This window comes from Belonocnema kinseyi, chromosome 10 (assembly GCF_010883055.1).
Source record: "Belonocnema kinseyi isolate 2016_QV_RU_SX_M_011 chromosome 10, B_treatae_v1, whole genome shotgun sequence".
Classification (NCBI taxonomy): domain Eukaryota; kingdom Metazoa; phylum Arthropoda; class Insecta; order Hymenoptera; family Cynipidae; genus Belonocnema; species Belonocnema kinseyi.
Genome location: NC_046666.1, coordinates 48795121 through 48820091, shown reverse-complemented (window position 1 = coordinate 48820091; position 24971 = coordinate 48795121). Strand labels below are relative to the sequence as shown.

Sequence of the window (24971 nt, the reverse complement as noted above, 5' to 3'; positions counted from 1 at the left end):
GAAATACAAATTAAGTTTTTATATTCTTATTTTATTTTGCTTTTTCTATATTAAAATTTACTGAATGTTCTCTTATCATTATAAATTCTTTTTGTGGAAGTAAAATTTTCCCAAAATCACATTGTAGTAAAAATATTAAGTTATCAGAAAATACTGTAGTTAAATAATTTTTCAAATATCCTGCAAAGCAATTTTTATTGCGACGTATATTCACTGAAAACATTTACACCGCAATAAAAGAAATTAAAAGAAAAAATTATTTTATACATTTTTTAAATCGAATTTTAGAACGAAAAAAATAGCAAGAAGTTTGAATTGATCAAAGATTCTATTAATTTAAAATATTCATAGATTTGAAGAACTTTAATAAATTTCACTGATTGTTGATTTATTATGATATTTTATGGTTAATTAATTTGAAATATTATAGCAGTAAAAATTAAAAACTGCTGCAATTAACATTAAAATTATAATATATATTTTATTTAGAAAGATAGTTTTTCTAGCTGGAAAAGGGAATGGTCAAGTTCTATCCTCCCTTTTCCAGCTTCAAAAATTACCAATAATTGCTTTTTTTGGGTAATTTGATATCTTTTTTTTTAATTGACCTCCATTAAATCTAATTTTTAAGCAATTTTCATTATTATAATGTTTTTAATATAAATAAAACGTTTTACCCTACAAATATAAATTAAAAATTAAAAAAAAGTTTAATTACATTTTTTCTGAAAAAAGATCTACTCATAACTCCACTTAAATCGAACTTCCGATTGCTGGTCGGGTGTATTCCCATTATAGCTATTAGAGAGATCGGAAGAAGAATTTTTTTTTTCAGAAATACAATTAAGCTATTAGAGAGATCGAAAGAAAAAGCTTTTTTCAGAAATTATTATTATTATTGTATTTATGAAAAAAGATTCTTCTTTTCATCTCTCTAATTACACTAATTGCTTAATGGGAAAGTATCCGACCGGGAATCGAAAGTTCTGTGTTTCGATTCCCAGTTGAGCGAAGTGAGTAGATCTTTTTGCAGCAAAGTTGAATTTAAACATTTTTTCAAATTTATTATCCATCTAGTCAGAAATGAGGTGAAGTATTTTTATGTTATTGGAAGAGTTAACTTGATCGATAGTTTGATTTCTATCTTCACAGATTGTGGAATTCTATTTACATTGATCGTTAGTAACTGCCTCTGATGACAATACAGATTCCTTTGAAATTACTCGTATCATAAATATAACACCTGGCTTGAGATAGCGCCTATTTTTGAAAAAAGATTATTCTTTCCTTCTCTCTAATAGCTTAATGGGAAAGCAACCGACTCGCAATCGGAAGTTCTGTGGTTCGATTCTCAGTCGAGCGAAGTGAGTAGATCTTTTTTCAGGCAAAGTTTAATTTAAAAAATGTAAAAAACGATCCCCTGAAAACTTTCTTATACTCTTTTCATAAAGTAAAAGTACCTTCAAACTGCAATTCACATTCTAAAATCCTAATATATGGCTCTCTATTTTTCAGGTAAGGAAGATATTGCTAAGCCACATTGGACATGGTTGCAAGGTGAGTAGTGCTTTATTGCAAATAAACCTTGAAATATCTCTTTGTCGAACTCCCGTAATCCGTCGGTGGCACGATATCGGCGAAATCGTTTAATATAAGTTTAATCCCCTGACCCGAGTTGAATACAAATTTATAGGGTCGTGGCTCTTCGCGTGGACAGTGCAGATGGTCCACGCAAATCCGTCGAATTCCGGATTCGTGGCCGGCTGTTCGTGAGGATGAGATGACTAGGGGGTTTAAAAGAAGACAGGGGTGGGGGTAGAAATAAGAGAAACTTCCAAGAATCAAAATTCGTAGGGTGAATTTTTATGTGAGACGAGGGGTTGGGCTGGGGACCATTGAAAGAGGAGGAGAAGGTAGTGGAGGAAAAAGCTAACAGCTGTAAGACCATAGTTCAGGGCTAAAGTCAGTGCTTTTTTTCCAGGGGCTTTTTTCCCTCTGATACCTTCGGGGGTGATCGATAAATATTGGCTCTCGGGGGTGAAATTGGGGTGGGTGGAGGACAGTCGTGCTGTGGTTGCCGCCCCCTTTCGTATGGCACACGACGTATGGTTGATATAACCACTTGGTACAGGCAATGGAGAATCGCTCACGGACTGTAATTTCAGGCGAATTCTGATCGATACTTCACTTTCGGCTGATCTAAAAATGGAGGGCGGGAGACGAGATTTATGGAGGAAAAGTGCCACCGCGCAGGCCAGCTTCCCGTGGGCTGGATTCGAACCCACCAACAGCATGACGCTCTGTTCTGTCCCCCTTTCACAATTTCCAAGGGAGTCTGTGAAAAATTAGGAAATTGGTTTAGTTTTTGGGGTGAAAGTGGCTGAAGATTAGAACATGTTTTTTTGCTGACAACTGAAGTTCAGTTCAAAATGTAATATTAATAAGAAATATTTTTTTAATATATGCTACTCTAGCTTTGAAAGCGAGAAGATATTTTGAAATTTAAATTTCCCGCCGGAGTAGTACCGAACTATGACGTCACTTTTTAATCAGCCCACTTCCTTCTGGCGCGGAATTTACTTCTGTAATTTTGTTAGTTCACTTATTAGGATTGAGATATTATGCTAAGTCAATGAGAATTTTTTTGATTTATTACTTTAAAATATTTATTTACTTTTTTGTATCCTTCGTAGATATTGCATTTAAGAAATTTTAGTTTCATTTTTTCTCAATTTCTAAATAAAAAAAAATTTGATGGGGACAAAAAAATGTTTTAAACAAAGAAATTTATTTAAATAAAAAAATTCTTTGTATTAAAGAAACTTTTCTTTGATAAAGAGCCAATAAATATATTTCTTAGAATAAAATAAATTTTATACATGATTTAAAGAATCTTTTTTGTGAGGGTTCGAATGAAAATATAATTGTTTGAACAACTCTAATAATTAACGTGATTTCACAATTAATGCGTCTTATCTGCAGTTCCAAATTAAAAGTTATTTTCAAAAAAAGCTTCTAAAGTATTTTAGACAAATTAGATAAAAAATATTTGAAATTGTAAATAAAAATAATCTAATTGAAAATGTTGAAAATAATGAAATATTATATGAAAACTCGAAAACTTCATTCAAAATTTGAAACATTGGAATTTTAAATATTTTTGTTGTACTTAATATTTCGAATTCTACTACTTTAAATGTAAAGTTCTCAAAAGCATATACTATTTTTGATTTCAAGTAATTTCACTTTTTACGTTCAAAAATACAGCAATTTGGTGGTAAATTCAACCATTTGGTTGAAAATGTATTATTTTGTTAAAAATTTTCCTTTTTAGTGGAAAATTAATTTTTTATTTAGGAATAGGAATATTTGGTTGAAAATTAATCTCTTTTATTGGAGATTTGAAGTGGTTTGTTAAAAATTTGTTTGTCGTATTTAGTCAAATACAGCTCTTTATTTATTTTAAAATAATGTATTTTTTTAAAGTACCAACTATTACTTTTTTTTTTTAATTCATATTTTTTCCTAAAAATTCATATTTTTAGGTTGAAAACTCAACTTTTTGGTTATAAGTTGAATTATTTTCTTGAAAGTTCCTTTTTTTGTTGAAGATTCATAATTTTAGTTGAAATTTTTACTATTTTGTTGATCATTCATCTTTTTGTTTTGAAAACTCCTATTTTCGGGTAGAAAATTCAACAAACTGTGGTAGAAAATGTAACTATTTGGTGGACAATTTTCGGTTTTTATTGAATATTTGCTTTTTTGTATTGTATTTGACAATCCGTTTTTTTGTTGTTAAAAATGAAAATTTTAAACTGAAAATTGTACAATTTGTTGAGAATTCAACTGTTTAATTATAAATTCACTTTTTTGTCGAAAATTAAGTTACTTGTTGAAAATTCATATTATCGGTTTGAAAATTCAACTATTTTATTGATAATTAATTCGAAAATAATAAAAATTCTAAAACTCTATTTTTATTTAAAACTTGATATTTCTTAGTTCATATGTTGAAAGTTTGATTATTTAGTTAAGCATCACATTCATTATTCAAACCATTTAGTTTAAAACTGTGTGCAACTTGTTGAAAATTTATATCTTTGATAGAAAATTAATCTTTTTGCTTGAAAATTCAACTCTTTGGTTAAAATGTTATATATTTCATTAAAAGAATCCTCTTTTCTGATAGACAATTAATCTTCTTGCTGAAAAATTCCATTATTTGGTCAAAAAATTATGTATTTTGTTAAGAATACATCTTTTTGGTAGAAACTTAATCTTGAGTCTTGAAAACTCAGCTTTTTGGTAGAAAATTGAACTATTTGGTCAAAAATTCAATTTTTTTTCTAGAAACCTCATATTTTGGTTAAAAATACAACTTTTTGGTTGAAAATTAATCTGTTCTAGTGGAGGATTCTACTATTTTATTGTAAATTTGTTGTTTCAGGTTCCAGTCAACTTATTTTTAATTAAAATTAAAATATATTCTTGGTTAAATTACCCCCCCTCACCCCCATATTTCCAATTAGCCATTAAGACGATTTTCCGGGATGTTCTGATTCGTTGAGATTGCGGATATATCATTGTAGCCAATTAACGAAGAGTTTCAAAAATATGTTTAAAGAAGAAGTAAAGAAATAGTGGTATTAGCGGACAATCTGGGAAAGTAGTGTCTTTAGTGTAATTTTTTTTTCGAAATAGTAGTAAAATAGTGTCATCGCTAAAAAAAATTTGGCTAGCTTCCATTTTTCTTCCATAATTAATTATTATTTTACGCAACTTCTTCGAGTCCCCTGCGGTCCTGATGCACCTTACTTTAGAAGTTCATTTATGAAGCAGATGGTCCCAGTATCTTGCAACTATATTATTTAAAAATAATTCGCTCAGCGAGGAGTGCGGAATTGCTAACTGCGCACTTCTTTCGGTCACAATAACTAATTTTCTGTTACCATTTAGGAATTTTAGAAAACTTTTTGGAATTTTCAAATACCATTTCTGAATGTCATTCAAAATTGATTAAATTTGCTAGAAAAGTTACTGAATTTAGTTCTTAGCGGCCTTATTTTACAAATTTCAGTTACTTTTTTAAAATAGTATTTTTAATTTAGGATTCTAAATGTGTCGGAATTTTCCGAATATTTCTAACAATCTATCTTCCTGAAATGGAATGACTCATCACGCAATCCAGGTAACTTCCGCCGAAGCCGGAAGAGTCTTCAAGCCTCCGATAAGGGTGCCCGGGGGCAGCCTAGTTCCACACACCTTCCCAGAGACACTCCTCTCTTTCCCATTACACCATTACACAGTAAATAGAAATCCCGTGTTCATTCCTCGGATCTTGGATCCTCTCGGCCGAAAAGTGGATTTGGTTAGAATTCGGATGAGGTAAGGCTCGAGGAAGCTGGATGCTTCTCGAGGCGTGAAATGGCTGCGTTAACCACTTGCACACCCTCTCACGAGGAAAGGGGCGGACATTTTCTATGGCCCCCGGCACGAAAGCCCGGGCGTTCAGAATGTTTGGAGGCAGCGGGTAATATCGTGCCGGATCCTCTTCCCCCTTTTTCCCCCTCTCTCATTCTCTCCCTCTCTTTATTCTATTTTACCCTCTTCTTCTATGTTGCCCTCTTCTTCTCTCCTTTTTGGTGTCTCTCTCGCCAAGATCTCGTAGAGGTAAGATAAAAGTTATGCGCTCTGGTATGCGCGAGGGAGTCGTAGATCAGTTGGACGTCTGCGGGGACGTCGAGCGAACGAACAACCCCCTTCATCCCTCGAGTTTCATCCGAAAACCGACTTCCCCGGCCTCTATATTCGTATCTCGCTATCTTGGAGCCCCAGCCACGTCGCCCGCACTCGCTCGTCTCTCGCTCGTAAATATATTTCTCGATATATCATTGGAGTACCTACATAGAAAATGCCAAAACACACAAGACGCTGGGCAACCTAAGAGGCTAAGTATGTGTGTACACAATACTGGGCGTGGAGGACATGGCCAAATTATTATTTCACTGCCAGACCTTTGATGGTTGATGTTCTACCCTCGGTTATAATGTTCACTGGATTTCGATATGGGATGTCATTCTTTTCCCCAAGTTATTAGGTATACTTGGGTATTACTGGAGTTATAAGTTAGAACTGGACTCATAAGAGTATTAGTGTATATCAATTTTTCTCGGGGGATTGGGCATGAATCGAGGATTCGTCCGGAATTCGAAAACCATAGAGCTTGGTTTTCCACCCCTAATAGCCTCTGGATGACCCTTCCCACAATCCTCCCCTGAAGTCCACTATAAGGGATTATATTTTTTAAGCGACTTTCTTTTTTTATTGCTAAGTCAATATTGAGAAAAATGATAGTTTTAGTCTCATGAAGATGACTGAAACGGGGTGGCCCCCCATCCGGGAGAATCGGGAGTAACTTGCACCGGGCGAACCCCTATTTCATAATTCGCGCATTTTGTAATTCTTGAAAGTTCCCAAATAGAAAGTATATAATTGTCAAAGTGTTTAGAATAATTAAACTGTAAAGGTCCATAATATTTTTTGCAATATTTAAAATTCTGTAATTTGGGATGGTGAAAATGACCGTGAGTTTTTATTTGACAAAATCACATCTTTTAGAAAAAAAATTGATCCAGTCGTTTTAAATGTCACTTGGCACTACATGATATGCTACTTATAAATAATATATTTATTGTCTTTCAAATTTCCATTATTTTAATTTGAAATTAGTAGTTTTGAATTTAAGATTCTAAAACAGTTTATTCTTTGAGGCCTTGAAACTAAAGTTTTTTCTTAAATTAATCTTTAGATTAATTTTTGGATGTTTGGTTAAATTTCGCTATAAAATATTTCAAAATATTATATTAAAATCCTTATTAGTCAGTTTTAAATTTAATAATTTTAGATTTAAATATATATAAAGCAATTTCGAATTAAAAAGCTTAAAATTGTACAATTTGAAAAAATAAAATTGTATCATAGTAATATTGTTTGGTTTTCTTCATTTCAATTGCTAATTTTGAATGTCAGATATTCAAACTGTCCGATTTTTAGTTAAAGATTTAAACAAATTAATCAATTCAAATTGAAAAATATTTTATTCGAAAATTCCTATCATGAATAATAATTCTAAAGGAAGATTCGATATAAAAAAATTAAGTTTAAAATAAAAAATATCAAAATCAAACTATCTGAAATTGATACATCAATAATTTAATGATTTTGGTGATTTTAAAGGGTTACAATTTTAGGTTTTTTGAAGTTTTACACGCTAAATTTCTATTTTTTACATTTCATGTTTTAATTTATCAATTAAGATTGAATTCGTTGAATTTTGGAAAGTATAATGAGCAGTTTTTAAATTATTAAGCCTTAAGCGTTTTAAATTCATTTCAAATAATTGAAATTTTAAAGGGTTTGAGAATAAAAAAGTTGTAATATCACAATTCTTGGGGAATAAAATTTGTTGCAGTTTTAAATGAAGTTCGTATTCTTTTAAGTTTTAACGCTCTTTGGTAGATAATTTTTCGTCTTAAACGTTTCCTATTTAAAATCACTATTTATTTTGAAAGCTTTTTTTAAATAAGTAAATTCATTTTTTCATTAAAAATATTTGTTCTAGTCAGCCCTAATGTTAACTTATAATAAATTATAATATAATTTCAGAAGCTTTAACTTTGAAAGATTTAATTTATTTTTCAATATAAAATTTTCGAATTCTCTGTCAAAATTTAATCGCTTTAAATTTAAAATTATTCAAATTTAAAAGTTTTTAATCTTTAATTATTTAATTTTAAACGCTATTTTCTAAATTTCGATCCAAAATCATACTATATAGTTATAGTTTCGTAATTCTCTAGTTGAAATAAATTTGTTTTAATTTTTAGCCTTCTTTCCCAAAATTCGATAAATTTCTATAAAAGAACTATAAATAACCGTTAAAAATAGTAAATTTTGGAAAGGCAAACTTGATTGCATATTTTAAATCATTGGAATTGCGGACTTTACATTTTTGAATTATTTTAAAATTATTAGACAGGGAAAAAGAGAAAATTGTCAAGAAATATCGGAAAAAACTTTGGGTATTTGTTGTCTGTTAAAAATGTATTTTCTCAACTGAAAATTTATCTATTTCGTTTAAAATGCAAGTGATTGGTTAAATCTAACTTTTGTGAAATACTGCATTCTTGTTTGAAACATGCTATTTTTTTAGATTAAAAATCAAATTGAGTTCAAATATCTTAGAGAAAAAATATATACAAAGAATAATCAAATAAAATTTAGACTAACTTCAAATACATTGTTAAAAATGTTTAGTTAACAATTGATGTAATTTTATCAATTTTAAAATCGGTCAAAATCAGTTATCATCATTTTATAAAAAAAAATCATCGTATGAGCATTAGTGAAACAACACTAATGTAAAATTAAAAAAAATAAAATAAAAAATACTTAAAATCGTATTCTGGAAACCCTAAAAATGCACTTTATTTTACTTTATAGTTTTAATAAAATTTTTGGAAATAAAAAGAACTCTACTCGACTAAAGTTTTGATTAATTTTTGGTTTCATTGATAATTATTAAAATAAGTACACTTTTGGTATTCTTGATAAATAACTCATTAATAATTTTAAAATAATATATCAGGAAAATGAAGAAATTAAAAAGAATTTTGTAAAACAAATTACAACATTTTTACTAAAAATACCATTTAATAAAAAATTCGTGTGAACATTAGTTAAACAATTCCAAGAACTGCTAGAAATATTCAGTAACAAAAATAAGTATAGGTTTTTTTACTCTACACGGATTTATTTATTGATGCCATTAAAATGATTTCATTTTCTTTAAACACATAAAATCATATTTTTGATACCTAATAAAGGATTTTGATATAAAAATAAATATTCTACTAAGATTTTGATTTGATTGATAATTATTAAAAGCACTGATTTTTTAAATGAATAACTAATTTATGATAAAAATTGACTAAAACTGCAGTCAAATTTTATGGGCGCTTAGTTATTCGATTTTTTTTCTTAACAGATAATTGAATTCAACTAAATTTTGATAAATGATAGATTTTCGTTTTAGTTTCTATAATTTTTAAGGAGTTTTTTTAAAAATAATAATAACATTGATAATATTTTAATTATTGGTAATCATTCCTAGAAAAATATATAATTTGTATCATTGTGTATAGAGCAATCTCAATGGATCGAAGGGGTTGAGCATAACCCCAGACGTATTATAAACGCACACATAAACATCCCACGGCGTTATCAGTTGTCGGACGCCGGGGCGCCGGATATTGTCGCATCCTCCGTTTTGCTCTCTCTGCTCTGAGAGAGACAGAGCATTGGAAAATTCTCAGTGAGAGAAACAAGGATAAGAATAGAATTTGCGCGGAAACGGGTTTCGTACGTGACTTTGAATTTCTTAATTTATGATCAACCAACACCAGAAAAATAACGATCTTTTATAAAATTGGTTAAAAATATAACTCGAAGATCAATTTTCTACCAAAAAATGGAATTTTAACAATAATAAGTGAATTTTCAAACCATTAGTTGAATTTTCAACTGAGGCAAATAAGTCAATGTATAGAATTCCTGAAAATAAAACCAAAAATCCAACGACCAAATTTGGAGGTGACTATAAAAGTTCCTATTGTATTTTGAAAAAAGATCCTCTTTAAAAAAATCTTAAAAAATTATTTGTCCACAAATTTCCTTCTCTTTCAGAAATTTTTTTTAAGAAGGTCTTTTTTCAAATTAAAATTGGAATATTTGATGTTGGTTGTCAAAATTTGATCGTTTGATTGTTGGTTTTATTTTCAGGAATTCTATACATTAACTTGAATATTGGACGTCAAATAGGATTTTAAACTTGATTTTGAATCTAATTTAAATTTCTTAAATTTTAACAGATAAGTTTTTCAAAAAAATGGAATAGTTACCATGAAGCTTCCTGTTCGATCAAAATACAGAAATTAGAAAAATAATTGTTAACTTTAAAGCCAAAGACAAAATATCTACAAAACAGTTGAATTTTTAATTCGAAACTTTGATTTTTTGAACAAAAAATTCAGTTTTTGAGCAAATAGTTAACGTTTTAAAATAATATTGGAATTTTAAAAAAATGGTGGAATTTTCAACACAAAAATTTATTTTTAACCAAATAGATGAATTTACAAAATAGAAGATTAATTTTTTTATTCAAAAAGACGAATTTTCAAACAAATAGTTGAATTTGGAACTAAAAAAGATTATTTTTCATGAAACAATTGTTTTCATTTAAAAAAGCTAATATTTAACAAAAACATTAACTTTTAACCATTTGAATTGAACCAAGAAAATATGAACTTTCAACCAGTTGAATTCAACAAAAAAAAAACGAAATTTTCACAAAATAGTTGAAACCTCAACTAAATGATGGATTTTCAACAAGACCATTTTGAAAACAAAAAAAGGATTTTCTTCAAAATATATGAATTTTTTACCAAATAGTTGAATTGTCAACTTATTAAAGATACATCTTCAACAAAAAATGGAATAGGTTAATTTTCAGGTAAGAAAATTAAATCTAAAACAAATAATAAAATATAAGAATTTTTTAACAAACTATGATTTTTTAACCAAGAAGTTATTGTCCTACTAAATATTTAACCTTTAAAAAAATAATCGAAATTTTACTATCAAAGTAGTTGAATCTTCAACCACAAAAAAATAAATTTTTAACCAAATAGTTTAATTTTCAATTCTATATTTTATTTTTCAAGAAAAACATTTTTTTCTGCCAAATATATAATTTTTCACTTAGATTGTTTGATTCTTAACTAAATAATTGCAGTTTTAAAAATAAGTGACTTTTTAACAAATAAGTGAATTTTCAACCAATTTGTTTTGAGTTGAAAAAATTAATTCTTAACCAAAGAAGATGTTTTTTTAAGAAAATAATTTAATTTCCAACCAGAGAAATGAATTTTCAACTCAAATGATAAATATTTCACAAAAAAAATAATTTTCAACAAAATAGTTTATTATTATAACAAACAGTGTAATTTTCAACCACCAGAGGGATTTTTTAATCAAGGCGATTAATTTTCTAATTAAAAAGATCAATTTTCTACCGAACAGTTGAATCTGAAATTAGGAAAAAGTGTTAATAAAAAATGAAATAGTTAAATTTTCACTAATAAAATTATTTTAATCTAAAAATACCAGTTTCCAAACAAATGGTTTAACTTTCAACCAATTAGTTACATTTTTAATCAAAAAGTTGCAACTTTTAACAAAAGGGATGAATTCTCAACCAAAAAGATAAGTTTAAAAAAATTGAATTTTCAATCAAATACATGAATTTTCTACGAAAAATATAAATTTGCAACCAAAGATGAAATAGATACATTCTGAGTTTAAACAATTAATTTTTAACAAAAAAGACGGATTTTGTACAAAATATTTCAATTTTCAATCAAAGAAATGAATTTCTAACCTAAATTATGAAGTTTGCGGAATAAAATTAATTTTAAACAAAAGAGTTCAACATTATACGACATACTTAAAATTTCAACCAAAAAGGTAATTTTTTAATCAAGAAGATTAATTTTCTACTAAAAAAATTATATTTTTTAATCGGGAAAAATGGAATAGTTAAATTTTTATTACAAAAATAATTTTTGAACCAAAAAAGACAAGTTTTCAACCAAAGAGGGAATAGTTACATTTTAGTTACAAAAAATAATTCTTAACCAAAAAACGACGAATTGTCAACAAAATACTTCAATTTTCAACCAAGTAGATGAATTTTCAACTTGAATGATGGATCTTGCTGAAAAAATTAATTTTTAACAAAAGGGTTAAAAATGCTAGTGAATAGTTGAATTTTCTATCAAAAGGTGAGTTTTTAATCAAGAAGATTATTTTTAATCAATAAGATTAATTTTCTATTAAAAAATATCAATTTAAAATCAAATACATATTAATGCATTGATACATTAAATACATCAATGTTTAAATACATTTTTTAAAATTAAAAATGAAATAGCTACATTTTTAACAAAAGATTTTAAAATTCTGCTAAAGTAATTAATTTTTTACTCAAAATGAGGAATTCATTCAATAGATCCAAGTAAATATGTTGTTTCAATTCATTAAAGACAGTATTAAATATAAAAATAACATAACTTGCTTATTTATTAAAATGTTTTTGTTATGGTAATGAAACTTCTTTACCTAAAAATTAAAAAAGCTTCTTTAATTTAAAAATCCAGTTTCGAGACTCATTCCAAGTGGAACATAAATCAAGATTATTCCCAGCAACCAATCATAAATAAATAAAATCCGGCTCGAGATTTTAAAATAAATTTTAAAGTGAGCAATTAAAGCAGAAAATGTCTTCTGAGAGCAATGAATATTTTTCGCCTTAAACTACATCGTACAGGTACATCCCGCAGGTAGCGAGAAGCGGAAATGTAGGAGATACCTCGAACTTTTTATGAGCCTTCCGACGGCTCTTCTTCCGTCGAGTTTTACGCGCTCCCACAAAAGGGACCGGCTTTTACTTTTTTATGGTCGGCCGAGTTTCATTTCCGAATTTTCGCAACTTTCTTTTTTAGGGTCTTTTGAACAGAACTGCAAACCTAAATGCCTAAAACTCTAAATCTCTCAAAGACGCAATTTCCTTCATTAGGATAGGACTCAAAAGGTGAAAGTTACTCTGACCATTAGGGGTAGACTGGGTCTCTTCACAAAAAAACGTTTCTATTCAGGAGAAAGTTTTAGGATCAACACCCAGGATCTCTTTTTTTATGAGATTCTTTTTACAAGTATCTTTACAGCTTCGCACTTTCTAAAAAAAAAAAAAAAATATTGAGGAAGCTTGGAACGAGTCGTCAGTCGCTTGCTGGAAACTCGATCGGTTGCAAGTTTCCGAACGCTGCTAAAATTCGATTAAACAATTTCAGAATTGTCATTCCTGCAGTTTTTCATTGCTTTTTTCTGTGATTTTTGTAATCAGTGGGTGAAGGTTTTAGTGGTGCTGTTTGAGTGCATTTGCATTGGGTGCTAAATCACCTTGGTGGAGTTCTGCTGCGTAAATTACTTTATTAGCCGCATCGACCGCTATTGCTAAACAAGGTAAACCAAAGCTTTACCTGAAACCGTACTTGTCAAAACAGATCTGTTGCAAATCAGTGCAGCGGTTCCCGAGCAAAATTATATGGTGGCTCTGAGATAACGGTTATTAAGTTCCTAAACCTGAGGCAGCTTCTAAGATTCGTATAATTTTGCCAGATTGTTTCATCAAATTTTCGTCGGATCAAGACATCAAAACTTTTCGGATGGAAAGCAATTATGATGAAAATAGAATCTGTTATTAAAGAGACTAAATTTAATCATGGTTAAGTCTATTTTTAGCCCATGGTGAGAAGCGGTAAGTTTATTTGCAATCTGGAAATTGGAAAATATTTATGTTTAATTCCTACATTAAAATTATGCAAAAATATATAATGAAGATTGTAAAACTGATAAATATGAGATTCAACTTGAGGCTATTAAAAAATTATGAATTTTGTACTCTAGTAATTCAAGAATCATCTGCAAGTGGTTCTGAACTTTATAAACATTTTAGAATCACTTTGGAGTTACTTTAGATTTAGATTCTAAAGTGATTCCTTTTTTTCTCGAAAATTGTCAATTACACTAGGTTTAAAAAGTTAATTATTCTGAATAGAGTTGTTTAATTAGAGAGACAGTTGAAATTTTCTTTGGGTAAGTTGTTTCTGCAAAAGTTATGTGAATGTCCCGAAAAGTACTGAACATATAATCTTTTAATTCCTACCTAAACATTATGCAACAATTTATAATGAAGATTTTACAAATGATAAATATGAGATTCAATTTAAGACTGGTTAAAATTTAAAAATTATGAATTCTCTACTCTAATAATTAAAGAATAATCTGAAAGTTGTTCTGAACTTTAGAAACACTTTACAGTCACTTTGGAGTTACTTGAGAATCTAAAGTGATTCTTTTTTCCCTAGGAAATGGTCCATAAACTAAGTGTAAAATGTTAATTATTCTAAATATAGTCGGTTAATTAGAGAGACAATTGAAATTTATTTCGGGCAGGTTATCTCTGCAAAATTTGAGTAAATAATTTAGGGAATTGTGTATGTGAATGTGCCGGAAAGTACCGAACATATAATCAAAGCCACCACACGCGACGGAAGTCTGAAACTAGCATTTATCACGCATACTTGGCAATCTTTGTAAATGTTTTTGTCAATTTTGCTCTAATAATCAGAAAAATAAGAGTGAATCAAAATTTAATAATCTATTCTAAAACTCTAGTTTACCCCAAATGAAATATTTTGTTTCATTTATAGAAGCAATAAAGCAAACATTACTTCTACGCGAAATAAAATATATGATTACCAAGAATTATTTTCTGAAAAGACAGTTAAGAATATTTTTTAAACGATATTATTTTTTTCGGAAAATTTTTTCGTTAATCCGATCTAAAAATACTAAATCTAAAGTTCAAAAATTAAAAAAAATGTATCATAGTATCTTCTTCTCTAAGCCGTACACAATTTTCGAATTTAAAAGTGTGTCTGAAATCATGAAGTGTGAAATTGAAAATTCATTTTATTTTCTAAGCCAAAATTCCAGTTTACTAACCTAATATTTTTTAAATACTGAAAATTAATTGAAATGTTTATTTAAACTGTTATTCTTTAGTCTATGAATGATCAGAATTCTTATATATTTGTCGGAGGCTTCATAGCGAACTAAATTACTAGAACCCAAAAAGAAAATTCAATTGATGTTGCTTTAAATTATTGTGTTGAAAATTAAATCATTTTTTTCAATATTCATCTTCTTTTTTAGAAAATTTAACTTTTTCGTTTGAATAATAAACTTTTTTGTTAAAAATGCATATTTCCCATTTGAAAATTCATCTGGTTTGTAGAAAACTTAATTATTTTGACGAAAATTTAAATACTTCTTTATATAAAAATCATTGTTTTGGTTAAAAATTTAACTACATATTTTGTTGAAAATTCGTTATTTTTTAATTAGTTTTTTAAACTGAAAATTGAATATTTGGTTGAAAATTTATATATTTTGTTAAAAATTCATCGTTTTTGGTGAAACTAAGTAATTTTCTTCGGTTTAAAATTTAACTATTTGGTTTAAAATTGACTTATTTTTTTAAAAATTCAACAATTTTGTTAAAGCCATACTTTTTAATTGAAAATTGAGATATTCTGATCGAATTCACATTTTTTGTTATAAAACTAATACATAGGTTGAAAATTGACGTATTTTGTTCGAAATTAGTCTTTTTGATACAAAATATATTTTTTGTTAAATTAAAAAAAAATCACGTCGCTTGAAATAGAAAGTTTTTAAATGTTTGTTGAAAATTAATATTTTTTGATTGAAATTAAAAATTTTTTGGTTGAAAGTGGAACTAATTTTTAAAAAAATGCATTTTTTGGGTTGAAATTCATAAGTTTAGTTAAATATTAATCGATTTGATTAAAATCTGAACTATTTTTTTTTAATTTGCAAGTTTTGTTAAAAAATAATCCTTTTGACTGATTTAACTATTTGGTTGCAAAATAACTTTTACTTCAAATTCAACTGTTTTGTAGAAAATTCGTCTTTGTATCTTGAAAATGAAAAAATTAGGCAGAGGATTCAATTATTTTGTAAAAAAATTCTTTTTATTGAAATCGAATTTTTAAAATTAATATTAAACTATTTCATTTTTGGTAAAAAATTGATCTTTTTTAGTTTAAAAAATCAGCCACTTAGTTAAAAATGTATATAATTTATTGAAAATTCCTCTATTTCGGTAGAAAATAAATCTTCTTTTTCGAAAATTCAACTGTTTGTTGATAATTCGTCTTTTTTATTAGAAAATTATTCTTTTTGGTTAAAAATTCATATTTTTCGTTGAAATGTAAATTATTTGATTGAAAATTTAACGATTTTGTAGAAAACTCGTCTTTTTGGTTCGAAAATATAGCATTTTGAATTTAATTTATTTTATTTATTGACTCAAAAAACTTTTGATTTTAAAATTCATTTCCTCTAGTAGAAATTTCATATTTTTTGGTTAATAACTCAACTATTTGGTTGATAATTAATTTCTTTTGTTTGAGGATTCAACCATTTCCTGGAAAACTCGTATTTTTGGTTCAATTCAACTTTTTTTGTATTACAAATTAAAATCTGCTTCTAGTTAAAATATCAACAATTATGTTTTTTGTTATTCCATATAATTTTTTTTAATGCGCTACTTGGTTGAAAGTTGAAGTGCTTTGTTAATTCGTAAGAAATAGTATAATTTTGCCAAAATTCTCCTCCCCCAAATCATCTACCTTATTTTTGGTATAACCCTTTAAGATGGGGGGGGGGGGGTGTCAAATTACGAAACATAAGAAAGTGGGATAAGTGGCTCAAAGTTGCAGGAAAAAAACTTTACGTAATTTCTGCGCAGACCAAAATGAATATTAATTAACTGTATTAAAAAAATAGTACTCACAATAAGTATCATTGATTTTTCTTTATCAAGGCGATTAATTTCCTGATACAAAAAATAAAAATTTTCACCAAATAAGTTGAATGTTGAAATAAAAAAAATGTTAACAAAGAAATGAAATAGTAAAATTTTTAGCTAAAACATAATTTTATAATTCAAAAAGACTTTTCAATAAAATGGTGAAACTTTAAAACAATTGGTTAAATTAAAAAGGGGGAACTCACAATAAGTAAGATTAATTTTTATTGAAGCGAATTTTTTCATGAGGTGCGATACATTATCATGAAGTGCACATCATTTGTCAGTGCTAGTTTTTCTCCGACGGAAATAAGCATCCTCGTCGATTTATCGTTATATGACCAGAGCTTTTAATTAGTTATCTGTCCTCTTGTAATTAGACCTGTCCGGAGTCAACTTTTACGAATCACCCCGGCGTTCATTCGAGCGGCAATATTACCGTGCAAAAGATATTGCGGGGGTAAGTCGGCGTCGAAGGGTAGCGGCAGGGGTTGAAAGAGTAAAATTGGCGTGAGGCGGGGGGTGGGTAGCGACGAGCAAATAATCGAGTTTAATTGCAAAACCGTCGGCATGATTTAATTACACCCAGCAACGCTATTCGCTCTACAAATACCTCCCAAACATATATAGATATATAAATTTCGGATGCACAAGCAGCTTTCAAATTCAAAGTCTTTTTCCTATTTTTCAAATAAATAATGTTAAACAATAAAATAAATTCATTAAGGACAATTTAATTGTGAAAGATCAAAACACTTGAGAATTTCCCCCAAAAATATTCCTTCTGATGTTTTGGGAATTATTTCATAAAATTTGAGGAATTGTCTCCAAATAATCTAGAGAAAATTACCAAATAATGGCGGAGAATACTTCTTATGACAGTTAGGTGAATTTTACCATTTTTTTCTTCTTGAAATATTCCTCATCTATATTCGGAAATGTTCCCTAAAATATTTGGGAAAAAGTTCCTGAAATTTTAATAAATATTCCCTGAGATATTTAATTGAAAATTTCCCTAAAATATTTTGAGGTTAAGGTAGAGGAACTTTAATTTTGTAATGGAAGCAAAATAATTATACAAAAGTTCGTAAATTTTACCAACAAAATGTCGAACAAATTTCCTTAAGATATTTTCGGGAATATTTCACCACAATATTTTGAGGAATATTTCCTAAAAATGTGGAAAATTTACTCAGCTAACTTCTAGAAAATTAACAAATAATTTGTGATTATATTTCTTAAGACAGGTGAATGTTTCCAATTGTTAGGAAATATTCCACATCATTATTTGGAAGTTTTCCCAAAAATTAAAAAAAATATTTTGTCATTGTATGTTGGAAAATATTTCTTAATAGTTTCCCCAAAACATTTTGGAAAATATTTACTTAAATGCTAAAAATTAGGAAAATTTACCCAACTATTTTAAGAAAATTACAAAAAATGTTACGGAATACTTTCTTGATATGAGGGGGAGAGGGGTATTTTGGGGAGAGTTTTTCCAATAATATATTACAAAAAATGTTTACTTTTGTGTTATTTTTGTCATAATGATTGTAGAATAAACATCTAAAAATATTTAACATAAAATATCTTTTAAATTTTGAAAATTTCACCAACAAAATTTCCGAACAATTTCCACTAATTTAGTCGAAAAACAAAACCAGTAATTTATGTTGAAAGTTAAAAATTTGAAGAAGCGTAATTTAAGAAACAATATTTATTTGTTGTAAGTTATTAAGCTTTTTAGATAAATTACATGTGCGTGGAATTGAAAAAATTCGGAGATACCAAAAAATCGAATAATTATTAATTAGTACTCTTTTTATTCATTAATTTTATCAATGTATTTCACGATAAATTTGAATAATAATAAAAATTGGAAATATCTGTTAAATTGATCCTAAATAAATAAGCTTTCCAAGGCAACTTTTTTTTTATCTTATCTGTAGTTTTTTCAATTTTTGTGAAAATTCCTGAAAATTGAACAAAGTTTTCCATAATACTCTGAAAAAATCCCTGGTTTTTGGAGAAAATCGCAAATAAATTCACTAAATTTTATGGGAATCACTTTATTTCTTAATGTTTTGGGAATATGTCCTAATTTTTTCTGGAATTTATTTAATTTGCAAAATTTGTATAATTGTATTTAAAAGTTGCAGTTAAAAATGTAAAACTAAGAAACTTTAAAAATCATATTATTATTAGTTATTAATATTTTCATTATATGATTTTTATAAATGTGTTTAGCGGTACAATTTTAAAAAGTCAAAAACACGGAAATATCTTATATTCCAAAAAATTATAACTTAATTTTTCCTTCTGATAGAAAATATCTCATAATTTTTTTCACTTTTTTGGGAGAATTCCTTAGAATTAAACAAATTTCCCATATATCATATAGAGATTACCAGTTTAGATAAGTTCCTAACTTTTTAAAAAGGTCTAACTTTTTGGGGAAAAAATCGTAAAGTTAATGATAAAAATGTCCTAAATTTTATGAGAATCACTCAATCTCTGTAATTTTAGAGAATATTTCCTCATTATTCTGGAATTTATCCAATTTATGTTAGGAAAATTTCCCCAATTGTTTGCAAAACTTATTTTCAACTAAAAATATGAAACTTTCCCCCCAAAAATGTAGGTAAAAATCATCAAAAATTTTTAAGTGTGCTTCAGAGGGGTTATTAACGGTAAATCATATTGAAATCACGTCATGAGCTTAATATGAGCTCTCGAGTTTTATTGACACAGTGGACCAGGAGACCCCCAAAAGAGGCAAAAATTTAAGAAGCTATTGGATTTACATGAAACTTAGTAAAAGAGGGTTTCTAGGGCCGCTGACTTCAAATTTTAGATCAAAATTCCAAAATGCCAAGTTTGCTATATTAATGTTTTTGGGGTCGCTTAATTCAAAGTTGATATGGAAATTCAAATTGGCGTAAAAACTGAACTACGAAGGAAACTGCATTATCATCAGCGAACAACAGAATTTCTTAAAAGCTTAACAGATTTTTAATCTATAATTTTTTCTGAAAAAAGATCTTCTGCTTTCGCTACGCTGGGAATCGAACCACAGAACTTCCGATTGCCAGTCGGGTGCTTTCCCATTAAGCTACTTGAGAGATCGAGAGAAAAATTCTTTTTCCGAAAAAATTAATTTAAAAAATGGAACTACCGTTGTTGGCGGTTTAAAAAAAATACTTTAACAATTTTTTTTTACTAAATACTTTTTTTCATCTTAATCAGTGAAATCAGATATATTTTTACAGGGATTTCTTGAAAGAATTTGAGCTTTTTTCCAAAGTTGTGAGGATGATATCACACGTGATCAGGAAAGAAAAGGGGAAGTGTCTTGAAGTAGACTCGTTTGCGCGTTTCAAGCAGGGCATGTATCATTGCCGGAGAGTTGGCAGCCCTTATCTCTCAGTTTTTTGTCTGTCTTGGCAGCACGCGAAGTCACATTCGCGCGAGTCCACCCTGCGACAGGAGATTCCGCTTTGATATCGTTACTGGCGAAGCACGCGAGCTACCCCCCCCCCCCCCCCCCCCCCCCCCCCCCCCCCCCCCGACGAGCCAACTTAGATCGATAAAACGAAATAGGGAACGATTCCGCGTACCGGTTACAGAGATCCTTTGCATTGTTAAAAGGCCTGTTGTTAGTTCTTCAAGAGATATTTTTAGTGTTTGTTAAGAAAATGATTGCAAATCCAAATAATTAGGAGGTTTTCTCCCTTTTTAGGATTTTAAGGTATTCTAATAATTTTAACTTGGAAAATTGTATTTTCAGGGAAGAGCTACACTACTGGTTAAAATTGAGCCTTTCTTGAAGAAATTTTAAATCATAGGAGCCAAGCTATCGTGTGAGAAAGACCAAGCTATTTTCTGTTTTTGACCAATTTTCTACTCCCTACTTCCACTCTCTGCATTCTTCAGAGAAATGAATAAAATTTTTGTTTAGTATCCTGAATAAAGTCTGAAATCTCCACTTTAAAATGACCCCCTGAAACGGTCAAAATTTTCATTGGTTCTCAAATTATCATAAAAAATGTGAAAGCGTGTTCAATCGGTCAAGCTGCAGTCTTTCGTCTTCCACTGCTCGACTCTGCTTGACTGACGGTTTTTCGTCTTAGGCATGCTCCCATAATTTTTTTGATAATTCGAGAACTTGTGAATATTTTATTGTGCTCTTGGTCCCATTTTAAAAAGGAAATTTTACACTTCAATTTAGCCATTTTTCATTTTTTTTATTTGCCCGAAGCATACAGTGAGTGGAAGTTGAGAATAAAAAATGTGTGAAAAACGAAAAATAGGTCGAACTTATTCACATTTCATCTTGCTATTTATTTATTAAAAATACCTTGAGGAGGTCTCCATCAGCATTAAATTCAATAAGCTTTCTAATGGTAAAAAAATCTGTCTAAATTTTTTGCCAAGCTAGTTTCGTTTTCCCACAGCTTTTTTATAGAAGGTACGGAAAATTTTCATTCAATCCTTTTTAAATATTTTGAAAGATCTAAATAACTTTTGAAACAAAAGTAATTAAAGAATAAAAATTTGTTTTCGAAATCTTTACAAGTGCTGATGGGATTTTTAATGCAAAAAATTACTGATAAAATAGGACTAAAATAGGAGATAATATTGTTTAATGTTATCTAATATTTGTTTATGTTAGCGTTATACTGATTTTTAGGTTTTGAATGAAAGTTTCAAAAATCCACATACCCTTGGATGTAATAAAATGACAATTTAGTGAGTTTGATATGCACAATATCAGCGTTCAAATTTGTATATAATTGGCTAGAAGAGCTAACTGGATAATCTTCTTTCAATAGCATAAAGAAGCACATAAATCTTTTCAAAAAACAATTACAATTAAAGCCACTGATCTTTGAAACGAATGATGAAATTACACTTATATTTGTTTATACTCACTAAACAAATCTCTTGCTCAAAAAATTAATTTATAAAAAATTATCTGTACATTTTTGCAGGTTTTAAAATTATTTAACATTAAGAATTTCTGATTGAGTTGCAAATAAAAATCTGTACATTTTTGCAAAAGAAAATTACGCTTTATCAGGATCATTACTGATTTCCAAAATTTTTTTTTTTTACCCACCCTATTTCTTTTAGTTTTTTCATTAGTTTTTAAAGCACCTGAAATAAATGGAATTATAAATGTAAAATAGTGTTTTTCAATTAATTAATGATTCGAAATAACAATCTATTATGAGAAAGACCAAAATTGTCGGAAACGTGTCATGTGGACTGCAATGATCGCATTGACATTTGCACGCGAATGGACGTCGAATTAATTCGAAGCGGTTGCGCGAACGTGACATTTTACGTTTTCGCGCGAATACCTTCCCGCAGTAGCTAATTTGAGAAACGTCAGCCTCTATTCGCAAATAGTTTGTCAGCTGAAGCCCTAAAATGAATTAGGTCGCGCTGGCTTGTTAAACATATTAATTCCGCAAATTCTCTAATTTTAGATTTTGTATTTTCAAGCAAACTTAATACAGAATCGACACTATAACAGCGTTTCTGCAGGTCAGGGAATTCTAAAAAGTCAGAGAAAATCAGGGAATGTCAGGGAAACCCTGAAAGTGTCAGGGAATTTTTGATAACCTGAAGTTAAAGTTTATGGGTCAAAATTTTACTAAGATTTCATAAACTTAGAGAATTAGATTAGAAGAATACAATTTTTTAATAAGAAGTCTTACAAATTTATAATTTTATTATTTTATTGTTTGGGAAATCTTGGTAAAACTTGAGGTATTTTGGTACAAAGTTCAACTATTTGGTTAAAAATTAACTTTTTTGTTGAAAAATCATATTTTTGGTTTGAAAATTGAACTGTTTTGTAGAAAATTCGTTTTTTTTTCATGGAAATTCAGCTCGGTTATTGAAGTTTCGTCTTACTTGGAATTTAATCTTTTTTGGCTAAAGAATGAAACTGTCTGATTGATAATTAATCTGTTTTGATTCAGGATAAAACTATTTGGTTAAAAATTCGTCTTTTCTAGTTTAAAATCTCACTGTTTAGTTGAAAATAATTTTTTTTAGAAAATTAATCTGCTTGGTTGAAAATTAAAAGCTTGGTTAAAAATAAATTTAATTGGTAGAAAATTAACGTTTTTATTCAGAAATTTAACTAATCTATTTATGATTAAAAATTGATCTTTTTTAGTCGAGAATTGGTGAATTTTGTTGACAATATGTCTTTTCGGTTAGAAAATTGATGATTAGAAAATTGATCCTTTTTTTAATACAATAATTTTAGTTAAAAATTTATTTCTTTGGTAAAAAATTACAAAGTTTAGTTGAAAATTCGTATTTTTTGGTCAAAAAATTGACTATTTGGTTGAAAATTCATCTTTTTGCTAGAAATTTGATCTTATTGGTCGAAAATTCATCTGTCTGATTAAAAATTAAACTATTTTGTTACAAATACATTTTATTCAGTTGCAAATTGATGTTTTTAAAAGCGTCATTTTTCGCGGAAAATTACATTGTTTTGTAAAAAAATCGTCTTTTTGGCTTCAAAATTCCACAGTTTGGAAGAAATTTTTTTCTTCGTTAACTAAAAAAATTTTGCCTGATTGAAAATTCAACTATTTTGTTTAAAATTTGTCTTTTTTGGTTTAAAAATTAATCGGTTATTGTACGAATTTAATATTTTTTGCTAAAAATGCAACTGTTCGATTGAAAATTAACTTTTTATGTAGAGGATTCGACTTTCATTTAAACTTTTTTCTTTTTTATGAAAAATTTCACTATTTGGTTCAAAAATTGTCTTTTTATGGAAGAAGTTTAATCTTTTGGATTTAAAATCCATCTTATTGGATGAAAATTTGATTATTTTGTTTAAAATTCATTTAATTTAGGCAAAAAATATTTTTTACTTCAAATTAACTTATTCTGTTATTTCAAGTTGAAAAATTTATCTATTTTAGTTGAAAATTCAACTATTTGTTTTTAAATTCGTATTTTTTGGTAAAGAAAGTAATAACTATTTGGTTAAAATGTATGTATTTTGTTATAATTTTGGTTCTTGGTTATAAAAATAATCTCATTAGATAAAACTTTGTATTTTTTGATAAAATTTTATTTCTTTGGTTAAAAATTCAACTATTTGGTTCAAAATTAATTTTCTGGTTATTGTATATTCATGATTTTAAACAAAAATTTATTTATTTTGGGTGAAAATTCCTCTTTTTGGAATGAAACAACTATGTGGTATAAAAGCTTAAAGTTTGATAAAAAAATTCGCCTTTTTGGGTTGTAAATTCAACATTTTTGATGACTCTTTTTTGTTACTGAAAAATCTTCATCGCTTGAAAATTCTACTCGTTTGTTGAAAATGCCTCGTTTAGATTTAAAAATTAGTATGTTTTAGTTGAGGATTCAACGAATGTGTTGAAAGTTCGTATTTTATTGTTTAATTTAACTGTTTTTTTATTGAAAATAAAAATAATTTTTGGTGAAAATATCAAATATTACATTTATCGTCGAGAATTTTTTTCTTATATCAAAGATTCATCACTTTGGTTGAAAATTTAACTATTTTGTTAAAAATTCCTATTTTCTGGTCAAGAATTAATTTATTTTACTTCTGGTTTAGACTCCTTTGATTTAATTGATTCTATATAAATTATCACTCTAGAAAATAATCTCTCTAAAAATTTAGTTAATTCTCTTATTTTTTTAGTTGAAAACTCAAGTATTTGTTTGAAAAATTAAGTATTTTACGTATATCTAGCGCAATTTATGGATGATTCTTTAGAAAATTCTGTTCGACTGTTGTCATTGAGTCTTTCAAATAAATTTAAAAGCAACAATTTTTTTGCATTAACATGATTGATTTTCTGGGTGTAAGATCCGGGGATTCAACAAGGGTTAAAGAATTTCGAAATTATGATTACGTAGTAAAAATTTTCTTGAAGATCTACAATGTTTACTCTTTCCCATACATTGAAAACACATTCTTCGAAAGAATTTTTATAATTTCTTCCGCCATTCCCACAAAAATTAACTTCAAATTAAACACAATCTAACTAAAAAATCCCTTAAATTCCAGCGCATTCCAACCTCGCATCGCCAATTTAAATCCGAGGTCAATGTCTCCGAAACATTTCTGAGGCTCTGCAAGCTCAAGCTCGCGCTTAACGAATCAAAGGCGGCGCGCGCGATTAGCGCATACCTAAGCATTATTTTCATCCTCCTTCCGTTTCGGACCGTCGTAAATTGGCGGTCACTGCGATAAACCTGCGAGTCCGCGAACGGTTCAGCATTTATTATTACTCGCGTGTGAAGCTTGATACCCTGGAGTGTATACAGCATAAAGCTCGACGGTTGTTGGCTTCCTAGCGAGAAAGGGGTTCGGGGGACT

The 24971-nt window shown here is 28.3% G+C and overlaps 1 protein-coding gene across 2 annotated transcripts in view; it reads left to right on the top strand.

The window, feature by feature from the left end:
- LOC117181835 (homeotic protein ultrabithorax) overlaps positions 1 to 24971 on the top strand; it is a 338004-nt gene that overhangs the window by 136001 nt on the left and 177032 nt on the right. Inside the window, exon 2 of one of the 2 annotated variants that reach the window (XM_033374829.1) lies at positions 1516 to 1557. The exons of the other annotated variant lie outside the window; for it this stretch is intronic. Within the exon in view, the coding sequence (XP_033230720.1) occupies positions 1516 to 1557 (42 nt within the window). The remainder of the gene's footprint in view (positions 1 to 1515; positions 1558 to 24971) is intronic. 2 annotated transcript variants of the gene reach the window in all.